At 50.0% G+C, this 21605-nt stretch overlaps 1 protein-coding gene across 1 annotated transcript; it reads left to right on the top strand.

Annotated features, from left to right (window-relative positions):
• Positions 1-5963: 5963 nt before the first annotated feature.
• LOC149332787 (xaa-Arg dipeptidase-like) lies at positions 5964-17458 on the top strand. Its single transcript, XM_089558377.1, has 6 exons — positions 5964-6195; positions 7965-8110; positions 11117-11266; positions 11997-12138; positions 13368-13610; positions 17133-17458. Exons 1-6 carry the CDS (start codon positions 5964-5966, stop codon positions 17432-17434), a joined length of 1215 nt encoding a protein of 404 aa, XP_089414503.1. The 3' UTR covers positions 17435-17458.
• Positions 17459-21605: the final 4147 nt, after the last annotated feature.

The following is a 21605-nucleotide window of genomic DNA, read 5'->3' as shown; positions in this document are numbered from 1 at the left end:
CATACGGCCCCACAAAATACGCGAGTGTCTCAAGTCGTTTTGGCGAAATGCATCTTGAAGCTCCAAGTTTTTCACTTCAAAATTTTCAAGCTTTTGCTGCAGCTTTGTAGCAATACTTTGACGCTTCCGTGTTTCCCATCCACTTCTCTCTTCTGTACTACCTGTGGCCATGTGACTCCTTCTCCAAAAATTCCAAACCCTTTTCACGTGTTTTGGCCTCTTTCCCTCTCTCTTTCAAGTCTTCAAGTCCAATATCTCCCCACCTGTTCTCCCGGCCGTGCCCTTTTCCAGGTAGCGGGCTAACCCCCCACCCCGCGAAGCGCTATTTTTTCTTTTTGGTTGTCACTTTCTCAAACCTGTTTTCCCTCGCACGTAGCTACGCGCTTCGCTGTTCCTCCACCTCCCTGTCTCCGCCTTTCAGCTCGAGGACTTTTCTCGGAACCACAAAACCTGTGTAAAGAAAATTACTCTCTCCCCTCCAGCCAACCCCCCCCCCCCCCCCACACACACACACACACCATCGTCTCCACTGCTCGTCTTGGAACCGCGCGCATTCTTGACTGCACGGCGGAGCTCAACCACGTGCACAACCAACGCGACGAAAATGCATGCACACTCGACCTAGCACCGTTCATAGTCTGTGCACGCGAAAAGCCACACTCATATATTAGGAGAGCTCCGACGCTGTTCGTACCGCCTGCAAGATCTTTTGTAAGTACTAAAACTCTTTTACCTTGATATACGTCTGGAAGTTAAAGTGGTTTTTGTAGTAAATGTTGCTTTGACTACATGCGCCTTTATTTTTTAGGCAGGAGAAAAGAGCGAGCCAAAAAGCACGAGGACGACTTCTGTGTACCCACTCTCATTGCGAAATGGCTTGCTTGACGTCGTGCGCAGTGGAATTGTGGCCGAATGGTGAGAATTTAATTTTTCGTCTTTGGTGAGATGAACTCACTAAAGATTCACTACTTTGGCTAACAGCGGGTTTGAATTCATATGACTTGAGATAGGATGCATTCGGGAATATGTCCTTTACCGCTTATGCACGACGGAAATCAGAACCGCTTAATTAATTTTCCACTGCAGAATAGTTGGTAAGGATATGTGTAATACTTCCGTAGTGTTTCTTTTTGCCTTCTACTCTTGCAGACTCAATAGAAAATCCGCAATTACTGGTTAAAGCTTTTGCCCAAGTTGTCTCGCAATGAAAAAGGGCATTACTCTTGACTATCAGACTAGTATTTTTGTGTGGTTTTGAAGTTGCAGTTTCGAATCCAACTATAGCATGCATGCGAAGCAACTAAGGTAAAACAAAGGTGCCCCGAGTTCCTTGCGTTCAGCGTATTTCGTCAAAAATCGCAAGCCGCATTTTTAACCCCATTAAATAAAACTAATCAAAAATGTTGTTTTGACGTCCATGTGGTGAGACGCTAAAACCTGTGCATATTTACTGGAATAAAAAATCACCTCGCAATTTAGAGATACGAGTTATATTAAAACAAAATAATACATTAATCTGTTTTCAATATCATATTAATTTGCTTATCTCGCATTGAATATATTTACTGGGAGTGCGACACGACGCATTAAACTAAATTAAACCGTTTGGTATAAGGGAAGTTTAGTAAATTAAATTCCACTTTGTGCAACTAATGTGGTGCTGGTTCTTAAGAAAAAATTAAAAATTATCCTGTAAAATATGTTGCTAGTGTCTTCACGATGACTGTGTTTCACAAAATTCGGTGTTATTTAATCATTTTTTGTTTTTGTTCTGTGATGGCCATAATTCAACTTACCATGACATCATGCATCTCTTTGCAGGCTTGGCGCTTCGTGAGGCCATCGTGCAAGAACTGGACGAGGAATTTGTTTGAATGCAGTCCAGCAGTCCCCTTGCAAGTGGAGTGCAACGATTACTTTGGATATGACTGATCAGTTCACTGGAGGACAGCTCCGTTGAGCGCTTTATGGATGCCTTAGCCGTGCCGCAGCAGCTTGCCGAGATGCTTTGTCCAACCTGATCGGCACTCACCAAACTTGAAAATAAATTGTTTTCCCACAGCCTCTGCCACCATGCTCTTGGGCCCCTTTTCTTTACTCCCCACGGTGGCTGGTGGTAGCGCGAACCATCCTGTGTGCGCTAGAAGCGTGATTCTTGTAACTCAAAGCAATAAACGGGTCTTTTTTCTGGAATTCTTTCGCAACCTCATTTATGAATATTTGCTAGGTAGAATGGTATGTATGTCCATCCATCCACAGTGCCGGTCATTGGCGAGTGGGTTCATTGCATGTGCCAGCGTTCGAAAGCTGGATGCCATTATTCGAAAGCTGGAAACCATTATTCGAAAGCTGGAAACCATTATTCGAAAGCTGGATTCCAATATTCGAAAGCTGGAAACCATTATTCGAAAGCTGGCTACCAATGTTTGAAAGTTGGCTACCAATGTTTGAAAGTTGGATGCCAGTATGAGACCTTTGCTGGTCCATGCTGCAGAACGAACATCGGGACTGCGTTGGCCGCTTGATCGGCCGAGCGTTGGCCCAAAACTGGCATGAAAGTAAGGCCAATGTGTGAAGTGGTAGCGCTCGGCTCAAATGCCAGTGTAGGACCGATGTTCGTGCCAAGTTTTGCCAACACTTGCGCGACGTTCGGCCAATGTTGTTGTGCTGCCTGGGATACTCCAGAATGCGTGTGGTGCGGAGAGATAGCCACCCTCTACCACTCCACATGGGGCTGTCGGGCGAGCCCGATAGAGCCCAAAATTACAAACCCGACAGCCGAGTAGTGGGAGGAGCTTCTGTCCAGCTTCGACACGCAAGATCAGCTTGCGCTGGTTGAGCGGGCCGAGGAGGCAGCAAGAACCAATGGGATCCTGTACCTACGAACACCACCTGCTACTCAAGACCCAACCCCGAAACTCCGTCCGATTTTGCGGAATAAACTTTTATACTACAACTACTACTGTCTTGCTTCGTATACGGCTGCAAGATATTAACAATGAATGTCGCAGTGTTATATTTTTTTAGTCCACATAAATCTTTGATTACGTTTCTGTCGGCATCCTCGTTTCGGGGCCAGAATCTGGCACGACACCACTGGGAATCTGAGACGCACCGGCATAATCTGCCAATTTTACCGCCTGATTCTCCAAATTGGGAATGATGAGGTTCAGTACCTTGCTGTGGTCCTTTCGCCGATCGCGGTCCTCTTGAGTCCGTCACGCATGAACTCAGAACACCGGTATGTAGAGAGCGCACTACGCGGCAGCTCAGGCAGCAGTCGGAGACGGTGACAAAGCCAGGGCCGCTACTGGTGATGATGGTGAGAAAGACTAAGTCTACGGACCACGGACCTGGACAATTTTTTTTTTATTGACATAAGCATCCCCCATTTATCCTACGAAGCATAAACAACGTTAGAAAAAGAATGGTAGGCTTTTAACGTAGTTAATGCAAAAGCGCTTGAAGCCTTTCAAAAGGTGGCACATACCCACACTGGAGGAAGGGGGAAAAGAATCGGGGGGCAGAGGTCTATGCGTTTCTTCTCCGCTTCTTTGTTTTTCTTTTCCTTGCTACTCGTGCATCTCGTTTGCGCGCGGTGCATGATGAGCCAGCTTGTGCTTGAAGAGCTGGCATATACAAGCACACAAATGACTTTGCAGTTGTGGCTGTGGACGAGGACGGGGACCACATCGTCTCTGCCACCATCAAACGGCAGAAGAGGGAGCTATAGCCCTCACCCTAGCGCATACCTAAGAGAGCACCATTCTTAGCGGCTTTAAAATGGCTATAGATAATTTCGCGAAAGGGTGAATTACAAGCATTTCGCTTGAAATTCTTAACACCACCAAGCTCCAAGCACATTATTCCGAACTAATATGGGCCGCAGCCCATTCGAGGAATTCGGGGTACGACGCAGCCCACAATAAAGCCCGAGGTTTCGTCGACCGGCCAGTGGATTAATCTGGCTTTCTGAATATCACGGACTCCATGATCACGTATCATGATCTAACTAGTCATTTTAAACTAGACCCTCGCCCCCTTCGCACAAAAGCCTGAATAAAGAACAAGAGGTTATGTGGTGCCGTCTATATACTGACGAGATCGATACGCACACAAGCACTAACCGCGCACTTTTATACTGATTACTACAATCCGAATTGTATAGCCCCGCCGCGGTGACTCAGTGGTTACGGCGCTCGGCTGCTGACCCGAAAGACGCGGGTTCGATCCCGGCTGTGGTGGACGAATTTCTGTGGAGGCGAAATTCTAGAGGCCCGTGTGCTGTGCGTTGTCAGAGCACATTAAAGAACCCCAGGTGGTCGAAATTTCCGGAGCCCTCGACTACGGCGTCTCTCATAGCCTGAGTCGCTTTGGGACGTTAAACCCCATAAACCAAACCAAAACCAAAGGCATTTGTGCGTTTATATATGCCAGCTCTTCAAGCACAAGCTGGCTCGTCATGCACCGCGCTCAAACGAGATGCACGTGTAGCAAGGAAAAGAAAAACAAGGAAGCCGAGAAGAAACGCGCAGACCTCTGCCTCCGGATTCTTAACTGATTCCCCCAGTGTGGGTGTGTGTCATCTTTTGAAAGGCTAACAACATCAGCTAATCTACCGCTTTTGCATTAACTACGTTAAAAGCCTAACACTCTTTTTCTAACGTTGTTTATGCTTCGTAGGATAAAAGGGGGTGCTTATGTTAATAAAAAAACAAAGTTGTCCAGGGTCATGGTCCGTAGACTTCGTTTTTCTCACCATCATCACCAGTAGCGGCCCTGGCTTTGTCACCGTCTCCGGCTGCTGCCTGAGCTGCCGCGTAGTGCGCTCTCTACATGCCAGTGTCCTGAGTTCATGCGTGCCGCACTCAAGAGGACCGCGATCGGCGCAAGAACCACAGCAAGGTACCGAACCTCATCATTCCAAATTTGGAGAATCAGGCGGAAAAATTCGCAGATTATGCCGGTGCATCTCAGATCCCCAGTGGTGCCGCGCCAGATTCTGGCCCCAAAACGAGAGTGCCGACAGAAGCGTAATCAAAGATTTATGTGGACTAAAAAAAACGTTAACACTGCGATAACCAGTGTTTCTATCTTGGCAGCCGTATACGAAGCAAGACAGTAGTAGTAGTAGTATAAAACTTTATTCCGCAAAATCGGACGGGGTTTCGGGGTTGGGGTCTTGAGCAGCAGGTGGTGTTCCCGGGTGCAGCATCCCATTGGCTCTTGCTGCCTCCTCGGCCCGCTCAACCAGCGCAAGCTGATCTTGCGGGTCGGAGCTGGACAGCAGCTCCTCCCACTGCTCGACCGACGGGTTTGTAATAATGGGCTCTATCGGGCTCGCCCGACAGCCCCATGTGGAATGGTAGAGGGTGGCTATCTCTCCGCACCACACGCATTCTGGAGTGTATTGCGTGGGCCAAGTATATGTAGCGACTTGGGTATGAGTTTGTTTGTAGCCGTCTCCATGTAGTTGCCTAGTGTCTTGTGAGAGTCTTGTGGGGAAGCGGGTATTTACGGCGTCCTAACTTCCAAAACATGGTGAGCTCAAAGTCTCTATCTTAACCGCTATCTTGACGGTAAACAATAGTCTACGCTGCCGTATTCAAGAAGAACCCAGTAATCTTGGACGTGCGAACAGAAGGACTGTTAGAGTGATACGACCCCAAAAGCATCAGAGGTGACCTTACCTATATCTTGAGATCTCGAGCAAACATTTGTGACGGAACAGCTCAAAACACCGGGACAAGAGACAAACGCTGCTCTTGTCCCTTGTCCCTCTTGTCCCTTGCTCTTGTCCGCAGCGCTTGTCTCTTGTCCCGGTGTTTTGCGCTGTTCCGTCACAAATGAGTAGTCAACATGCCCAAGCTGCGGTCCTGTTCGAGCAAACAGTCGTCATAGTTTAATTTTTTATTATTTATTGGTTTTGCATGGTGGCACATGTTTTTCTCCAGATCTTACTCATGGCCACCTCGGAGTATTCTTCCGTCGTCGAGGACACCGTCGAGGGCAATGCCGCTGAGCTGTGGCAGCTGAGCATGTGCCTCTGGAGCCACCCCGAACTGGCGCTGAAGGAGAGGAAGGCGCACCACCTGCTCACCGGCTTCCTGGAAAAGTGGGGCTTCAAGGTTCAGAGGCGCCACCACCTCGAGACGGCGTTCAGGGCGGAGGCTACCGCACCCGGGGGCGCAGACGGTGCGTGCCGCTGTATATAGTGACGCGCATACTGCCCGGTAGAAAAAAATAGCTGAGTCACCGTATTACATTTACCGTATTCTCCAGTTAAAAATTCACGCTTTCTTTTTGTCATATTTTATCTGGTGTGGGCTCTAATAATGATATATATCATACTATATCCTCACTGGCGTCTCTACAATTATCCTTCAACTACTGCTTCTAGTGTATACTTTTATATTAGCAATGTTTTAAGTGTCAGAGCGCACTACTCAAGGTGGCCACGCAGTTAAAGTAGCGCGCTTTTCTGGAATTATTCCAAACTTCCCCCATTCTGCACTCACCTTCGGCCGTCGCATTTTCACAGCTGGCCGCTCAACGTAGAGCAGAAGAAACCATGGCTGCTTTTACTTAAGCATAGTTGGCCTGGGCAAGTGGCTTACACGTCGCTTCCGCTTGCAATTATTTGGCAATGGCAAAAATATTTTCTGGCGGGCTGGTTAGTGTGAATCGTTCATATTTTAAAGCTGCGCGAACATAACAAGGACAGAGCAAGAACACAGTAACACACACAAGCGCAGCTCCTTCGAGCCAGGGCCAAAACGTTCTCAACTTGTAGCAACAGTGCGACAAATTGCTCACTACGCAAGCAGCCAGGACAAGGATCGTGTCATCGGGGATGGAATGGACTGCTTGCTTCGTACAGTAAGTGAACTGCGCTTGTGTGTGTTACTGTGTTCTTGCTCGGTCCTTGTTATGTTCGCGCAGTTTAAAACATGGCAATGGCAATGTGAACGCTTGCAGATTTTTCAGCGCTGTGCCACTGCTCCAGCTATCTGAATGCAAAGTTCGGAAGGGGAAGGAGGGGGGTGGGGGTGGGGGGAGAATTCGTGTGTACACAAAGGTGTGGCTTATGTACGGAAACTTCCAGGAAAGCAGTGCTTGAATGTTAGATTGCAGCATGTAGCGCTCGTATGTGTCCTTGCTTGTCCCTATTCTGCCCATGCGCTATTTTTGTTTGACATGTGTTACCAACAAGCCCAAACTGCCACCTTGATTGTTTGCAGCGCAAAGGAACCTCGACAGGAGGGCAGTGACACGGACGACCACTAAGCGTCCGTGTTCCTTTTGCTCTAATACATCATTCAAGATATACAAACTAACCCAACGGAAAGCTTTCATGCAAAATAGTAGTCAACTGGAACATGCGACTCGTACAGTGCTGGGACTTATAGAACTAAGTGCGCTGTGTTAGTTTGCTTCGTCTGTTCCCTTATTAACAAGTAGTGCTGTCCACGTAATCTAAATGCAATTCTACGTCGGGTTTCTTAAATTATTGTTTCACTACCTCTCTTGGCCGCTTTGGTTACCTAGTGATGAACATCGTATACCAGTATCTCTGACTAGAATCGAAGCATTGAGTACATGAGCAATTAAGTCCGAATCGAAGTGACGTTCCGGAGTCCATACAGGTTCCCTGGGCACAACAAAACGAAGAGTAGGTAGCCGCTAGTCTGTGTCCTGTCACAGTGAAAAAACAACCTTTATGGCCTGCGAAACGTCATTTCTGTCTTGTTTGAATTGGCACGACTGTAATTCTTTGTTCGTGTTGTGATACCTAACCGGACGAAGTTTTCTGTCGAAATCTTTTGATAGGATCTTGAGATGCGCAAAAGAGGCTTAATACGTAAACTATCTCTGAGCTAGTGGAAGATGCGCCAGTCCTCCTTTTGGAGACTGGGGGCAGCGAAATAAAACACTAACAGAGGCCTTGTTCCACCGCCACCCAGGACCCACAGTGGCCCTGATGGCCGAGTACGATGCACTTCCGGATATTGGCCACGGATGCGGCCACAACCTGATCGCTGAAGCGGCCATGGGCGCTGCCATAGCCGTCATGGACGCCATGAAGAAGTTCCCCAACGTCCGCGGCAAGGTACAACCTTCATGCGAGATTGGAAAGCCCGCCTTTAAACCTGGACTTTTCCTTCTTTCTTTAGGCTATCATTCGTGTGCTATATATAACGCATGAACAATGTATCAAATGCAAAACAAAACCACGAACAAGCGACGACTGTCGAAAGGTGATCACTAAAAAGTTACGTGGTTTTCCGGCATTGCTGCTGCAAAGGAGGACCACAGGCAGAGGAATTGTAAACGAGGATGCCGCAGATGGTTTGATTTGGTTTATTGGGTTTAACGTTCCAAAGCAACTCAGGCTATGAGGGACGCCGTAGTGGAGGGCTCCAGAAATTTCGACCACCTGGGGTTCTTTAACGTGCACCGACATCGCACAGTACACGGGACTCAAATATTTGGCCTCTATCGAAATTCAGCCGCCACGGCCGGGATCGAACCCGCGTCTTTCGGGCCAGCAGGCGAGCGCCGTAACCACTGAGCCACCGCGGCGGGGCGCAGCAGATGGGTCATCGGTTGCGTCAATATTTTGTGGGAGCGTAGGAAGGTATGGCCGCTCTTTTTACTGCCTGAGGTGTGCATACATATGTAGTCCTCTTTCGGCGGAAAAGTCGTGGTGTGCGTGCGCGCATTTGTGCGTATGTGTGCGTCTGTGCTCATGCGCGCGTGTGTGCGAATCCTCCTCTCCAGCGCCGCTAGCGAATCGAGGCACCTTCCGGGCACCTTCCGGACCCTGAAAGCATAGAGTTTCGTACTATTACCTAGAGGGAAAGCTGGCAACCTCTCTATGGGAGTTTGCATGGAGACCCCTCGTGACCACTTCAGCCACCATGGGCGCTCAAGGCATCAAGGGGTGGTGAGCTACCGACTGCAGCACTACAACTTTTGGCCAAAAAATAATAGAAAAACAAACGCTGTTCGATAGCTACGAATGTTCTAACATTATATATCCTGTCTGTAGATTGCAACAAACGAGCAGAAAAGCATTTAAGTGCAAAGTTTGCCCAAAATAACAGACTACTCGCTCTCCCATTGGCCAAGTATTGAACACTATAAAAACTAATATTTCGTGCTTAACAGGCGCATTTTTAAAAGTAAATATGTTTAAAAAAATGTTGTTGCTTAGATACTTTAAGAGGTCTTTTATTCGCATTTCGGAAAAGTGAAACCTTTTATTGGCGTCGTGTGTCGTTGCGGTTTCACTATTATGGCTTTTACACACAGCGTTCGCGCGAAAGTCGTCTGCGCACACACGAACAGCGTTTTCGTAATGAAACATTTTAGTAGTGCCACTCGGTGTTCCCGAAAAAATTCGACTGTCTCGCAACAAGTAGCTCACCGGCACCATGATGCTTTGAGCGTCCATGGTGGCTGAAGTGCAGCGCCGCCAGCTTTCCCTCTAGGTTATGGTAATAAACTCTATGCCTGAAAAGGCCTCCTCCGGATGCGCATCTCCCACCCAAGAGCCTTCACCTAAGGCCCCACCTCTGCAGAAGTTTTGCCCGCCACCCATCTCCACCTTCCAGGAGCCTTCACCCACCAGAAGCCCAGGTTGCAACGGAACGAAACAGCGACGGTGAAATCAAATTTAAAAGAAAAACGCAATGAGAAGGCGATTACTGCAAAAGCGAGATGTGCAACCATATATTCATCTTCCTATATACTCATCGCCTTCATCCTTCATACACTCATCATCCTCTAAAACACAGCATACGTTCTGAACACAATGGCGCAATACAGCGTTGTAAAAACTCCCTATAGATTATTTCCGAAACTTTTCCGTTCTTTAGTGTTTTAATTTCTGGAATAGCCTTCAGGAACACGCTGCAGCAGCACAAAATAAAAGTGTGAATTTTTTTTTTTTAGGATTTGTATCACAGGAAACGAAATAGTTGAGTACTTATAATGCATTTAGCTGTTACTTCTACCAGCTCCGTTCGAGCTTCCGCATACCTTTCTTTGGTATTCGTTGCTGATCTTGTGTTCGTGCTATGACCATACTTCTTGATGGTTAGTTATTAGTGTCCGAACTTTTTTACTAGTTCCCCTTCTGTAGGGCCGTAGTGCTCATAAATAAGAAGAAAATGTAAAACATATTGCCACCTAGTATTGCCAGGTGGCGCATACTAAGTAGGGCGACGACGACGAAGTACGGCTCGCGCCGTGGGGAATCTGTCGCTTTTGTTGCCCCAGCTGGCCTGGCCTTCCCTTTCGTGCCTGCTAATAAAGCCCCCTTCGTCAGCAAGTACGCTACAATATATAATGCTAACGCTGATTTGTCACGCCACTTCGTATGACCACCAGTGCATTTTTTTATTCTTTTTTATTTATTGCACGCGAAGTGTATCTCTGTATGGTTCCTCTACCACCAATACTGCAGTAAAGTCCAGTAGTATATCCCGCCCCAGGTGTCCAGTTTGCAAGAACCGAAATCTTGAGGCTGACATTCACCACCAGCCGTCGGTTTGCCCGGCGTTGAAGCCGACAAGACTTCTGCGCCTGACGGCAGCAGGTCTTCCGCCCGACAATAGTGCTTCATACACCTCTTAGGCACAAGGACCTCCTTATCGTTCACTGCTCGATTTCATTAGATCAGCGAACCTTTTCTCATTTATTTAGGTATCCTCATCTATCATTGCGTACCGTTTTATGCGCTGAGGCAGTCTAGAGGCCCGTGTACTGTGCGATGTCAGTGCACGCTAAAGAACCCCAGGTGGTCGAAATTTCCGGAGCCCTCCACTACGGCGTCTCTCATAGCCTTAGTCGCTTTGGGACGTTAAACCCCATAAAACCAAACCAAACATTGCTTTAAAAAAAAGTCCAGTAGTAGTAGAGCTGTCCCGACTGAATGATGCACCAAACGACCGCATAGCCGCCGCAGTTTGAGAAGCAGGGGTACAGTTGCGTCGAAGTGATTTGCAAAGACCTGCTGGAGTCTCTGGAAGGGTAGCTGCACCTGCGGGCTCTCAGTAAAAGTTTAGAAAAAATGAAGTTCCTACAACGCCTCTGCCTCATCATTCTCCAGTTGGTCGTGATGGGAACACCCGGAGAAGAAGGTGCCGGCGGAAAAGTGCTGCTACTCGAGAAAGGAGCCTTCGAGGACGTCGACGCCGCCCTCATGGCTCATCCCGGTTCCAGAGATGTCCTGAAGGCCTACTTCAACTCAAGGCGCCAGGTAGAACACAACCAATGCCCTCATTAGGCCGTTACTGATGCAAGTGTAAGTAAATGAGAACCAGTTTTAGTCTCGAGGGAACGAGTTGCACGTCCTACAGCAACCTCTTTCAGGTGAATGTCCTTCTTTTTGGTCGATGACGATTATTAAGGGCGTTTTTTGGTATAATATGTGAAGGAAAAAGAGGTGCCGGCCCTAGAGACTGAGGCATTTTAGTTCAGAACATAGTAGCGCCCAGCAGAGAGAGATAGTCAAGAGGGAAGGAGAAGTTCTGAGTGATAGAGGATAGTGAAGAAAAAGAAATGGTAAATTAGTTTTTGAGGAAAGAAAATGGCGCAGTATCTGTCTCACATATATCGGCGGACACCTGAACCACGCCGTGAGAGAAGGGAGGAAGGTAGGAGTGAAAAAAGAAAGAGTTGCCGCAGTGGAGGTCTCCGGAATAATTTCGACCACCCGGTGATCTTTAACGTGCACTGACATCGCACAGCACACGGGCGCCTCTTGCGTTTCGCCTCCATCGAAACGCGGCCGCAGCGGTCGGGTTCGAACCCGGGTACTCCGGCTCGGTAGACGAGCGCCTTACCACTGTGCCACCGCGGCGGGTTTAAGAAATGCAGCAATCATTTTTGGTAACGAGGCAGAAACGTGGGTCTGACTGCAGCTTTCCTTGCTCATTGCACCTGATTGCTCCATTCCTCACGCATGCTCTACCACCTGTGCACCAAAGTTGGACGTCCAGTACGACGCTCAAGCGCCGCATGCTTGCGAGTCACCGTGGGTGGGCCCCAACGCCCAAGACGCTGCAGTCGCCGCCTACGTCAACCTCTCCTTGCTTCGCCAGCACATAACGCCTGCCAGCAGGATATTGGGTGAGCATAGGAATTGAATTGATCACGTGAATTAACATAAACGCTGGCGATAAATCAAAATATAGAGTTTTAGCTTACCGAACACTCTCTGCGCATACGCTGTGGACATAATCGTGCAGTGAGAGCTAGCTGTGCAGCTGTGATAGCGTGACGCAGGCATCCGCCTATCCTGTATGTGTCGGCGAGAGTGCGTCTATAGGTTGTGCTAAAACTTTCTGATTGCTGCTTTGAGTGTTGCGAGGAGCGGTTTTGTATGACGAGTTGAGTTTAATGCCGCGAAGCTGCACTTATGCTGTGCGAGACGCCATAGTAAAAGATTCCGGATTAATTTCGACCATTTGGAGTGCTGCAACGGGCGCTGATATCGCACGGCACTAGGGAGCCTTTCCTAATCGCACCGGATGAATGCAGACGTCCTGAAACGAGGAACGCGTTATGCCCGCGTTTCTACCCACAGGATTTGGGCAAAGTTAACGCTGCGTGGGGATCTGCAGGTGATTTCACTACGTGAATTTAACAACAACAACAAAAGAGGGGGATTTGCGCAAGGAAAAAATTTGGATATTTCTTTTGCTAGTGCCGTAAACGTCGCTCTATGTGGCTTTCAGTAGTTGTGTCTACCTGACCAGGCAGTCAAATCGACAGCGCGGCAGAGATGATAAAGTACACCACTGGGAAAGGTTTTAACAGAAGCAAAACTCACGGAGACGTGTGCATGACAAAGAACACCACTGAGAAAGGTTTAACAGAAGCAAAACTCACAAACAGGTGTGCATGACTACAGATTCGTAACAAGTCACTGTACTGAGGGCTTCTCTATGGACATGTTCTCTAACACTGAGAGTATGAGAAGCCACCCCAATGGCAAAAGACCACGCCAAGACCCAAGCGTGTCGAGCGTTGAGAATATTGCGACCTCATGTTTTTATCCAAGTATAAGCTTTTACGGTGCCTACTAACGGCAACAATGGCCGATTACAATGGCGGACACCACCATGACCTTAGCTCAGTTCTGAGAGCGACTGCCGCGGACAGGCTGTGGTCTCGGACCAGGACGAATTTTTCTTCAACTGTGAAGTTTCTGTGAACGCTTTATAGCATTCCTTTGTCGCCATATTACTGCGGTTGGGGGGCAGCTAATAAGTAATTCTCTCATATAGCAAATTCTCTCCCACCCCAATATTGGACAAACAACCCTTTTGGACCCTGTCGGTCTCAAATTGGCGCAGGAGTGGCGAAGCAGCTAGGTACCCACTCCAGCGTGGTTCCCGAGTCCAGCAAGCTCACCTACCAGTTGCGAGCTCCAAGCCAGGAGGAACGTTCCTCGCTCGTCAAACGGGCGCAGAGCGCTTTCCAGGCGGCCGCCCTGGCCACTGGCTGTCGAGTCACCATAGAACGCGGAATGGAATACAAGGAGCTCGTCCACAACGACGCGCTTCTGCAGACGTATAAGAAACACGCCGAAGCCATGGGTAAGGATTCTATTTGGGTTTCTAAAAAAATTCAGGGGGCACTTTGGCTCTCTAAAGTGCTGCAAGGCGAAAGCGTTTCCTGGCACAGTGTTTTCTTTTATTTACTTTTTTATTTTTCATATTTTGTTCTCTTTTAGCCTTCGTGGCGGAGTGGTAGCGTCTCCGCTTACAATGCCAATTTGATTCCGACCCCTCGGCACAGTATCTTTTTAAGCAGTGACGCCGAAAGGCGGACAAATCTGCCGACGCGTCTGTCGACACGGGTGCTGACGCGTCTGTCAGCACGGCTGACGCGTCTGTCAACACGCCTGCCGGCGCGTCTGCTAACGACAGTATGAGGCATTAAAGGCTTTCGCCTTAATACATATTTCAGAAAGCTTTCCCGTGATTTGAACGGAGAGTTTGCCCACTGCTTTGGACAAGAAGGCTTCGTGCAACTTGATAATCACGAACGCAAGGTGGCCTTGAACAAGTTGAAGGCTATGCTGAGCACTTGGGTCCGTAGTGTGCGGCGATTCTTTTTGCAGGCCATTCTTTTGTTTTCTTGCAATTGGTCGGTTCAGCCTACGAAAACGAAACCGACGGCTTGCACTTCTTGTTGAGCTGTCAGTGTTGACCTCATAAGTCGCAACAACCAGCAGTAGAAGCACAAGTGAGAAGAGAATGACTGCAGAAAAGGACCCTGCGTGCTAGCAGAGGCGAAGGTATGTCATGCATGGATGAAAGCGGAGAAGATCGTCGCCTAACACAGAAACAAGTAAACAAGGAAGCTCCTCGCTAGCAGCCTTCCACTCTGTGCAAAGTAGTCTACAAAATGTGATAATTCGAGGAAGCTTTTTCTCTGTTTGTTTTGTCTGCTTGCTTAACAAGGCCCTCCAAGCAGTACATCAAATGGAATTTGTCTGAGCATATGATACGCCGTGGTACGTGCACTTTCAAAGGCCATTGAGTCTGGAGGATTCGAAATTTTGAATCGGTATTGAACTTCGAAGACTTCGATACCGATTCAGCCCCTGTGTGTCGCTTGGGCCGACAGCCTCTGGCCGACAGCCTCTCGCCTGCCGAGGAGCTCCCGTCAGTTTTTTTTTCCAGACGCGCCAAGCCATACCTCTGCGGGGGGTCATGCTAGTCGTGCCCGCGCAGGGCACTTGCCCTCACAAATGGTAGCGACCTGGGCTAGTGTTCAACTCAGGTCACTCTTCCTTCCCTTTAGCCTCGAGCACCTTGAGGCGCAAGAGTGACCATCGCGAACTTGAGCCGAAGGTTGGACGCGGGAACGGCAACCGGGCTTTATACAACGCACCCGGGAGCTCCAAAGAGTTCGATACACGGCAAAGTCGATCGCAGTCAGAAGGCTCCTTCATCTCACACCAAGGTGTTATGGCACCACCGTCAATAATTTTGCACGCATGGAAACAATCTGCTTCAAAGTTTCAACAGGAAAGGTTTAAAAATAAAATGTTAATTCGTAACAGTAATAGCAATCACTCTTGAAATTGATTTCGCTCTTTGGAAACTATAGCATGCATGCACTACCGGGGAGGCGGGTGTTGTTTGTCTTCGGTTCTCTTCGTGTCTGCAGTGTTTACCTACGCGGCCTGTGTTTGATTCTTTAAAATAAGTCGTAAATTTTAAAGTTTCATATTTTTCAGAAATGATGCGGCTTTGATTTTATTTCCCAGCGCGTTGCTGTCATAGCTCCGCGTCCGAGACTGCACACAGCCGCCGCTCGAAGGCCCTCGAGATCTCGGTCGAGTTCCGCGCAGCTCCGTTGATGCGATATACTGATTAATCGACGGCCATTAGAGCCGTCCGTGTTGCAGCGCTTAATTGGTGTTCGGTTCATTGAAGTGGACTCTCGGTTCGAGGGCCTTAGTAAGGTCGGTGTGAGAGGGGTACAAGAGGAACCGAAAAATAAAGTGAGTGCAGAAAGACACGGACCAGGTAAAAGGGCAACCAAAATGAATCAGACTCGATCTGGCGCTTAAAAAGCAATGTTTTCCGGTATATCGAAGGAGTGGCTCAGACTGTAGGTGATAGGCACGGCTTTTTCATTTACATTTTGTACTGATAAACCTCCTGAGCTCACTGAATGGCCCAGAGAGCAGCTCAAATTTTATGCTGTGCTTCCTCTTCATTTTACATTCTGACAGCGCCTACAAGACGGGGGAAATAATCGTAGCCGCAACAGTGACGACTCCAATAGTAACGAAGGCCAGTATTAATGTAACACGAGACGCCGAGTTAAAGCGGATAGATACAAAGCTATCGCCGTGTCCTTAGCAGGGTTGGTACAGGAGATATCTCTACAGCAGACCAGTGTAGAATGTGAATTTAGTATGAGACATCAAATGCTACTTATAGGACAGCATAGTGCGCTACTCTCCTTCTGCGACGGGAAGAATTCTGTACTGCTGGAAGTCGAGATATCCAAATAGAACGGACAACATGCGTGGCTATCTTTACGGGTCTGGTACGTCACTCGCCGTTTTTGCTGAGCAGTGTGGACGCAGCACGAAGCGTGAGAAAAGTACGAGCAGAACAGCGCATTGCACTAACAGCGCGCTCCACTGACGGGCAACTGTGTGGAGGTAGTGACATTGAGGTAAAGCGGACAGGTTAGAAATCTGCTTTAGAGGGCTTAGGCAAAGTTCCGTATCGCATTAAGGGACCTGTGTGCAGAATACACGAGGCATCAAAACGGAGCGGGCAAGGTTCGAGTGAGAGGAAGGGGGTGGTCAACTGCTCCATTCTTCGTACTGAGCAGACAAGGGAATGGAAAACAGGGGTTCGTTATTACCACGACCGGCTTTATTAATAAAGCCGGTCGTGGTTATTACATACGTGATGGAAGCCAGCAATCATCGAAACTCGAAACCAAGGAGCAGCGGGGATGTTTTTCTATTGCGAAAGCAATACTACGCTCAGGAACGGCCTTTCGCGTAGCGACGACCGGTTGCCACGTTTCACCTTTATAATGACCTCTGACGTCATACCAGGATGAGAGATGGGCTATCAAGTCGAGTCGTCGCGCAGCGGCGGCCGGTAGCCACGCGTGACATTTAGAATGACCTCTGACGTCATGCCATGCATAGTGACGTCCTTGCGTTACGTCATACCATGGTGAGAGCTGGGCTACCAAGTCGAGTCGTCGCGCAGCGGCGGCCGGTAGCCATGCGTGACGTGTAGACGCGGCTATAGTGAACTATTCACTATAGACGCGGCGCACTGCGTTCCTTCTTAAGACGGGGCGCGCAGCGTTCCTTCCGTTAGAGGCGCTGCGCTCGCTTTCGCAACCTACCAGGCTTAACCAAAGCTAAGCCCCCGCCAATTTTTTTTAATTGGCGGTGTTCATCAATGGGAGATTAATAAGGTAAATATTTTTAAAGACAGTTGATTATAAAGCAGAAGAAAAAAATGTCTAGTGGTAGGTTTATGCTGGCTGCTAAAACAATCCTTAATGAAATGGGTGTGAAGATTGAAGCCGTCGCACACTCTTACTGATCCCACTTCTGTACGCAGGGGTGTCGTTCTTCGACATCACCAAGAACACCGTCGCGAGAACGAGCGCGTCTACAGATGCTGGCAACGTGTCCTACGCCCTGCCCACCCTGCACCCGTTGTTTACCGCGGGCAATGTGCGCCCCCACTCGCGGTCTTTTGCTGAGGCCGCGGGCGCTGAAGACGCCCAGAAGGCCACTCTGTGCACGGCCAAAGCCCTCGCCCTCACTGCCCTGGACCTGATGTCAGATCCGGCGCTCATGGCGCAGGTGCGGAAGGACTTCCAGGTGTGGAAGAATGCGCAGGCTCCTTCCGTTAAGTAGTCAACGGCCAAGCATTATCCTCGTCTGAGCCGTCACTGGAAGCGAATAAACCTTGTGCCTGGAATAATGGTGCTACCCTGGCTAAATTCCGAATCCTTGCGTTAGTCCCTTCTTCTCACAGTTCTTGTGCTCTGTGCTACAATACGCCAAAAGCGACACGAAATAAACAGCCAAAGTTTATTTTTTTTTTGGTCACTGTTACGCTCGACTCCTTCCGCTAAAGCGCCGAAGCATCGGGACGGCTCCTTGGTGCCGTATGTGTTAAAGACGCGTAACGCCGGTCTACAAAGAATCTCCAGACATCTGGAAACTGTCAATAGACAGGACTTCGGAGAGGCGTCGGCGTGGCGGCCCCGGCACCCCGAAAGCAAGGAGCGGCGTCAACAAGGGGACCCCCTGGTGGTTTATGGGGGGACATCCGCTGCACGGGAACGGCTCAACTCCCATTAGCGGTGCCAAACCCAAACGAAACGCAACGGCATGGTGTGTCGGCGGCTGTTCTGTGTTGTCTGTGGCCAGCGCGGGTGCTGGCGTGCTCGCGCTTCGGTAACGGCTTCCGGTCTTCCTGGAACCTTTCGGCGCAAGTGCGACGCCGGCCCTCCGTCCCCGCGGCTCGCTGTGAAGTGCAGGCGTCAGACTCGTGTTTCGGCTGACGAATGGCTCGAACTCAACGGCTTGTCATCGTTGCCGCGAGGGATCGGCCGGACAGCATCTTCGAAGAAGTGGCGAGGGTGAACTGGGGGACGTCCTTGTGGGCGGACCACTACGAATGGACACGTGACCCAGTTCACAGTGATTGGACACATTTTTGATTAACCAATTTCCCCAACTAGGGACCTGGGGACAGGACACCCTATTTAAGCCGCTGTTCGGCATGGGAAAAGGGCTTTTTCTTCAATCTTGTAACCTTGTCTCCCTACTTTACCTTCTTGTCTTACTTTCTTCATGTAATTAAACCTTTGTACTTTACCTGTTACCTTGTCTGGGAAGTTCGTTCTATGTGCCGGCAGAGAGAGGGAAATTATGGTTATGGTAGGGAACACAACTGGCGCAGTCGACAGTACCTGCTTAGGCTGAGCGGAAGAACTTCACCGGGGACAAGCGACAACGACGACGAGAGTGGCGGAGGGAGCGACCGAGCTACCAAGGAGACCCACCAGACCTCCAGGCTCATCTGACCCAGCCGGGGCACCGACAGCGACGCTTCGGTAGCTAGGCGAGTACCCGTTTGGTTTCTTGTGTTTGCGTGTAATGTCAAAGCCTTGGGTTTTGAGGAGTGACATCGCTAAAGAAACAGTAATGGAGAACCCGGGTGTAGATGGGGAAGGGGGAGAGGTGCCGGCGCTAACAAGCGAAATGGTAGAAGGCCGTAGTAACGCCTCGCCACAGACGGCGTCGGAGCAGCAAGAAAGGCTGCTGGAGTTACAATTAAAAATTGCTGAAAGGGTCCTAGAAACAGTACGTTTGCAATCGCAAAGTGGAGTCGCGTCCGTCGAGGGGAGCAGCTGCTCAGGTGCGGATACGCGGTCGGAGGAGGACCGGAAACTAAAATTTGCTAGCCTGTTGAAGGGGGTACTCGCGACAATGCCTACTCAAGAAGCACTAGTGCCGGGTTGGTTTGAAGACATCGAGGCAACCTTGGAATCCTACGATGTACCAACGGAGTGGTGGGCCGGACTTGTGTTGCCGCGACTCAGTGAGAGGGCACGGGGACTCCTTACACGTCTGTCTTCAGATGAAAGGCGAGAGTACGCCATTCTAAAAAGCAAAATTTTGCAGGGACTCAGATTATCAGCTGCGGAGTACAAACGCCTGTTCCAATCATCCAGCAGGAGACCGGAAGAGTCGTGGGAGCAATTCGCGGTCAGATTAGAGAATTATTGGGAGTACTATGTCGAAAGCAGTGAAGCAAACTCATTGGAGAAAATTAAACAGCTGGCAGTCTCAGACCGTCTGAAGGATTGTCTCAGCGCAGACGCAAGAGCACACATTGTGCTAAATCAAAGCCAAAAGCGAGGATTCCTTAAGCCCGAAGATGTTGCTACGATAGCACAGGCATTCGAGGAGAGTGTCAGGCGCAGAGTAACAGCGGGAAGGACATCAAGTGCGAGCGAAAAGCAGAAAGCTGAAGGGACACCGACATCGCGGCCTTCAGAAAACACTAGCCCCCATTCGCGGCGCCGGAAACAATGTTTTAATTGCCACAGCTACGGGCACGTAGCAAAGGAATGCCCGCAGGGTGCATTATCAGCGAGGGAGCCGACAAAGAAAAATTGTAACGAGAACAGAGAGGTCGTTGCTCGGGTAGCCGCACCACTTGAGGTGGGGGACGCGCCAGTGCGAGTAACAGAAGTCGGCGTGGCCAGCACGGTTACGATAAAGAGTGCAGGTCAAACATTCGACGCGCGAATAGACTCTGGGGCGGACGTGACCGTCATTCGCAAATCACTATGCCCAAGGTACGACAGCGCAGGGTCGACTATCAAACTGACAGGCGCGTTTGGGGAGCAAGTAGTTGCCGAGCTGGCATACGTGCCGATGTCGACTACGGAGGGCGCTCCAGGTATCTCATTTTACCCCTCGGAGAAGGGCATACTGTGCGCAATCACCGACAAGTTGGCAAAGGGCATAGACGCGCTGATAACCCCTAATGATTACGAGCAGCTCTCGGAGGACAGAGTGGCAGCACCACCTATCGGCGAGCCTGAAGGCGAGGATGAGAGCTTAGACCCAGGGCAGAAATCGTGCGAGAGCGAGAGCGAGGAAGTAGTGCGCGCATGCGAAGTGACCGTCGAGAGCACCTCACAAGAGGCAGCGCAAACGACGCGGCAGACATTCCGCGAGGCGCAACGGATGGACGAAACGCTGAGAGAAGCATGGGCACAGGCGAAGGAAGGCACGCACGGCATGCTCGTGCGCGACGAGCTGCTTTATCACCGAGAGCATGTCGCCGGGCACGAGTGCTGCCAGCTCGTTCTGCCATCTATACGCCGCCGGGAAGTCCTAGAAATGGCCCATGATTCCGCATGGGCAGGACACCTTGGCGAGCGGAAAACTCTACAGCGCATTAAGGCGTCATTCTACTGGCCAGGGGTAGCCCGCGATGTGAAGCAGCACTGCCGCACGTGCCATGATTGTCAGATGAGGGCCCCTATGCGAACACAGGACCGCGTGCCGATCTCACCTTTAGCTAGACCGGGCGTCGCATTCCAGGTGGTAAACATGGACTGTGTAGGCCCGCTCGAGCCGCCTTCCGCTAGAGGACACCGTTATGCTTTATGTGTAGTGGACGTCCATTCAAGGTGGCCAGAAGTAATATGTTTGAAGGCCTTGACTGCGAGGGCTACTTGCGACGGGTTGCTTCAGATATTTGCGCGACTAGGTGTCCCAGAGACGATCTGCTGCGATCAGGGCACAAATTTCACGGCTAAGTTGACGCAGGAGCTCCTTGCAAAGCTAGGCGCATGTCCTCGTTTCTCTACGCCGGACCACCCGCAGAGCAACGGGTTAGTCGAGAGGTGGAATGGGACATTCAAGTCCATGCTGCACCACACCATAAACGAACACGGGAGAGAGTGGGACAAATTCGTTCCGTTCCTCCTGTGGGCCTACCGCGAGGTGCCCAACGTTAGCACGGGGAGGTCGCCGTTCGAGCTGATGTACGGAAGGCTGCCGGTGGGGCCACTCACCATCCTACAAAAATCTTGGACGGGGGAATGGGCAGTTCCAGACTCATTGGGAGTCCCCGCGGCGCAGTACATGCAAAGACTACGGGAAACGATGGCTGAGGCCAGTGCAGCAGCCGACGAGAACTTGGAAGCAGCTCAGCGCACTTATACCAGCCGCTACAATCTCAGAGCAACAGACAAGGGGTTCAGGGAGGACGAACAGGTATTGTGGCTCGAGAAGCAAGGCGGGAACAAGTTAACGGAGAAGTGGGTGGGGCCGGTCAGGATCGTTAGGCAGCTGCGGCCCTACACTTACGTCATTGAGCTAGAAGATGGGTCGCACCGTTCAGTGCACGCGAATAAGCTGCGGCCGTACCACGCGCGCGTAAGTGCGGTCGGGTTAATATTCGAGGGCGATGAGGAGTTCGGCCACGTGCCGACGTTTCCTACCCCTGCGGACCCAATCAATGAGCTGCCGCCCGACGCATTAAGTCATCTGAACG

This window comes from Amblyomma mixtum, chromosome 8 (assembly GCF_055824585.1).
Source record: "Amblyomma mixtum isolate Tamu chromosome 8, ASM5582458v1, whole genome shotgun sequence".
NCBI classification, from domain to species: Eukaryota; Metazoa; Arthropoda; class Arachnida; order Ixodida; family Ixodidae; genus Amblyomma; species Amblyomma mixtum.
Note: the sequence above shows the minus strand (reverse complement) of the source record. Positions and strands in the feature narration are given on the sequence as shown.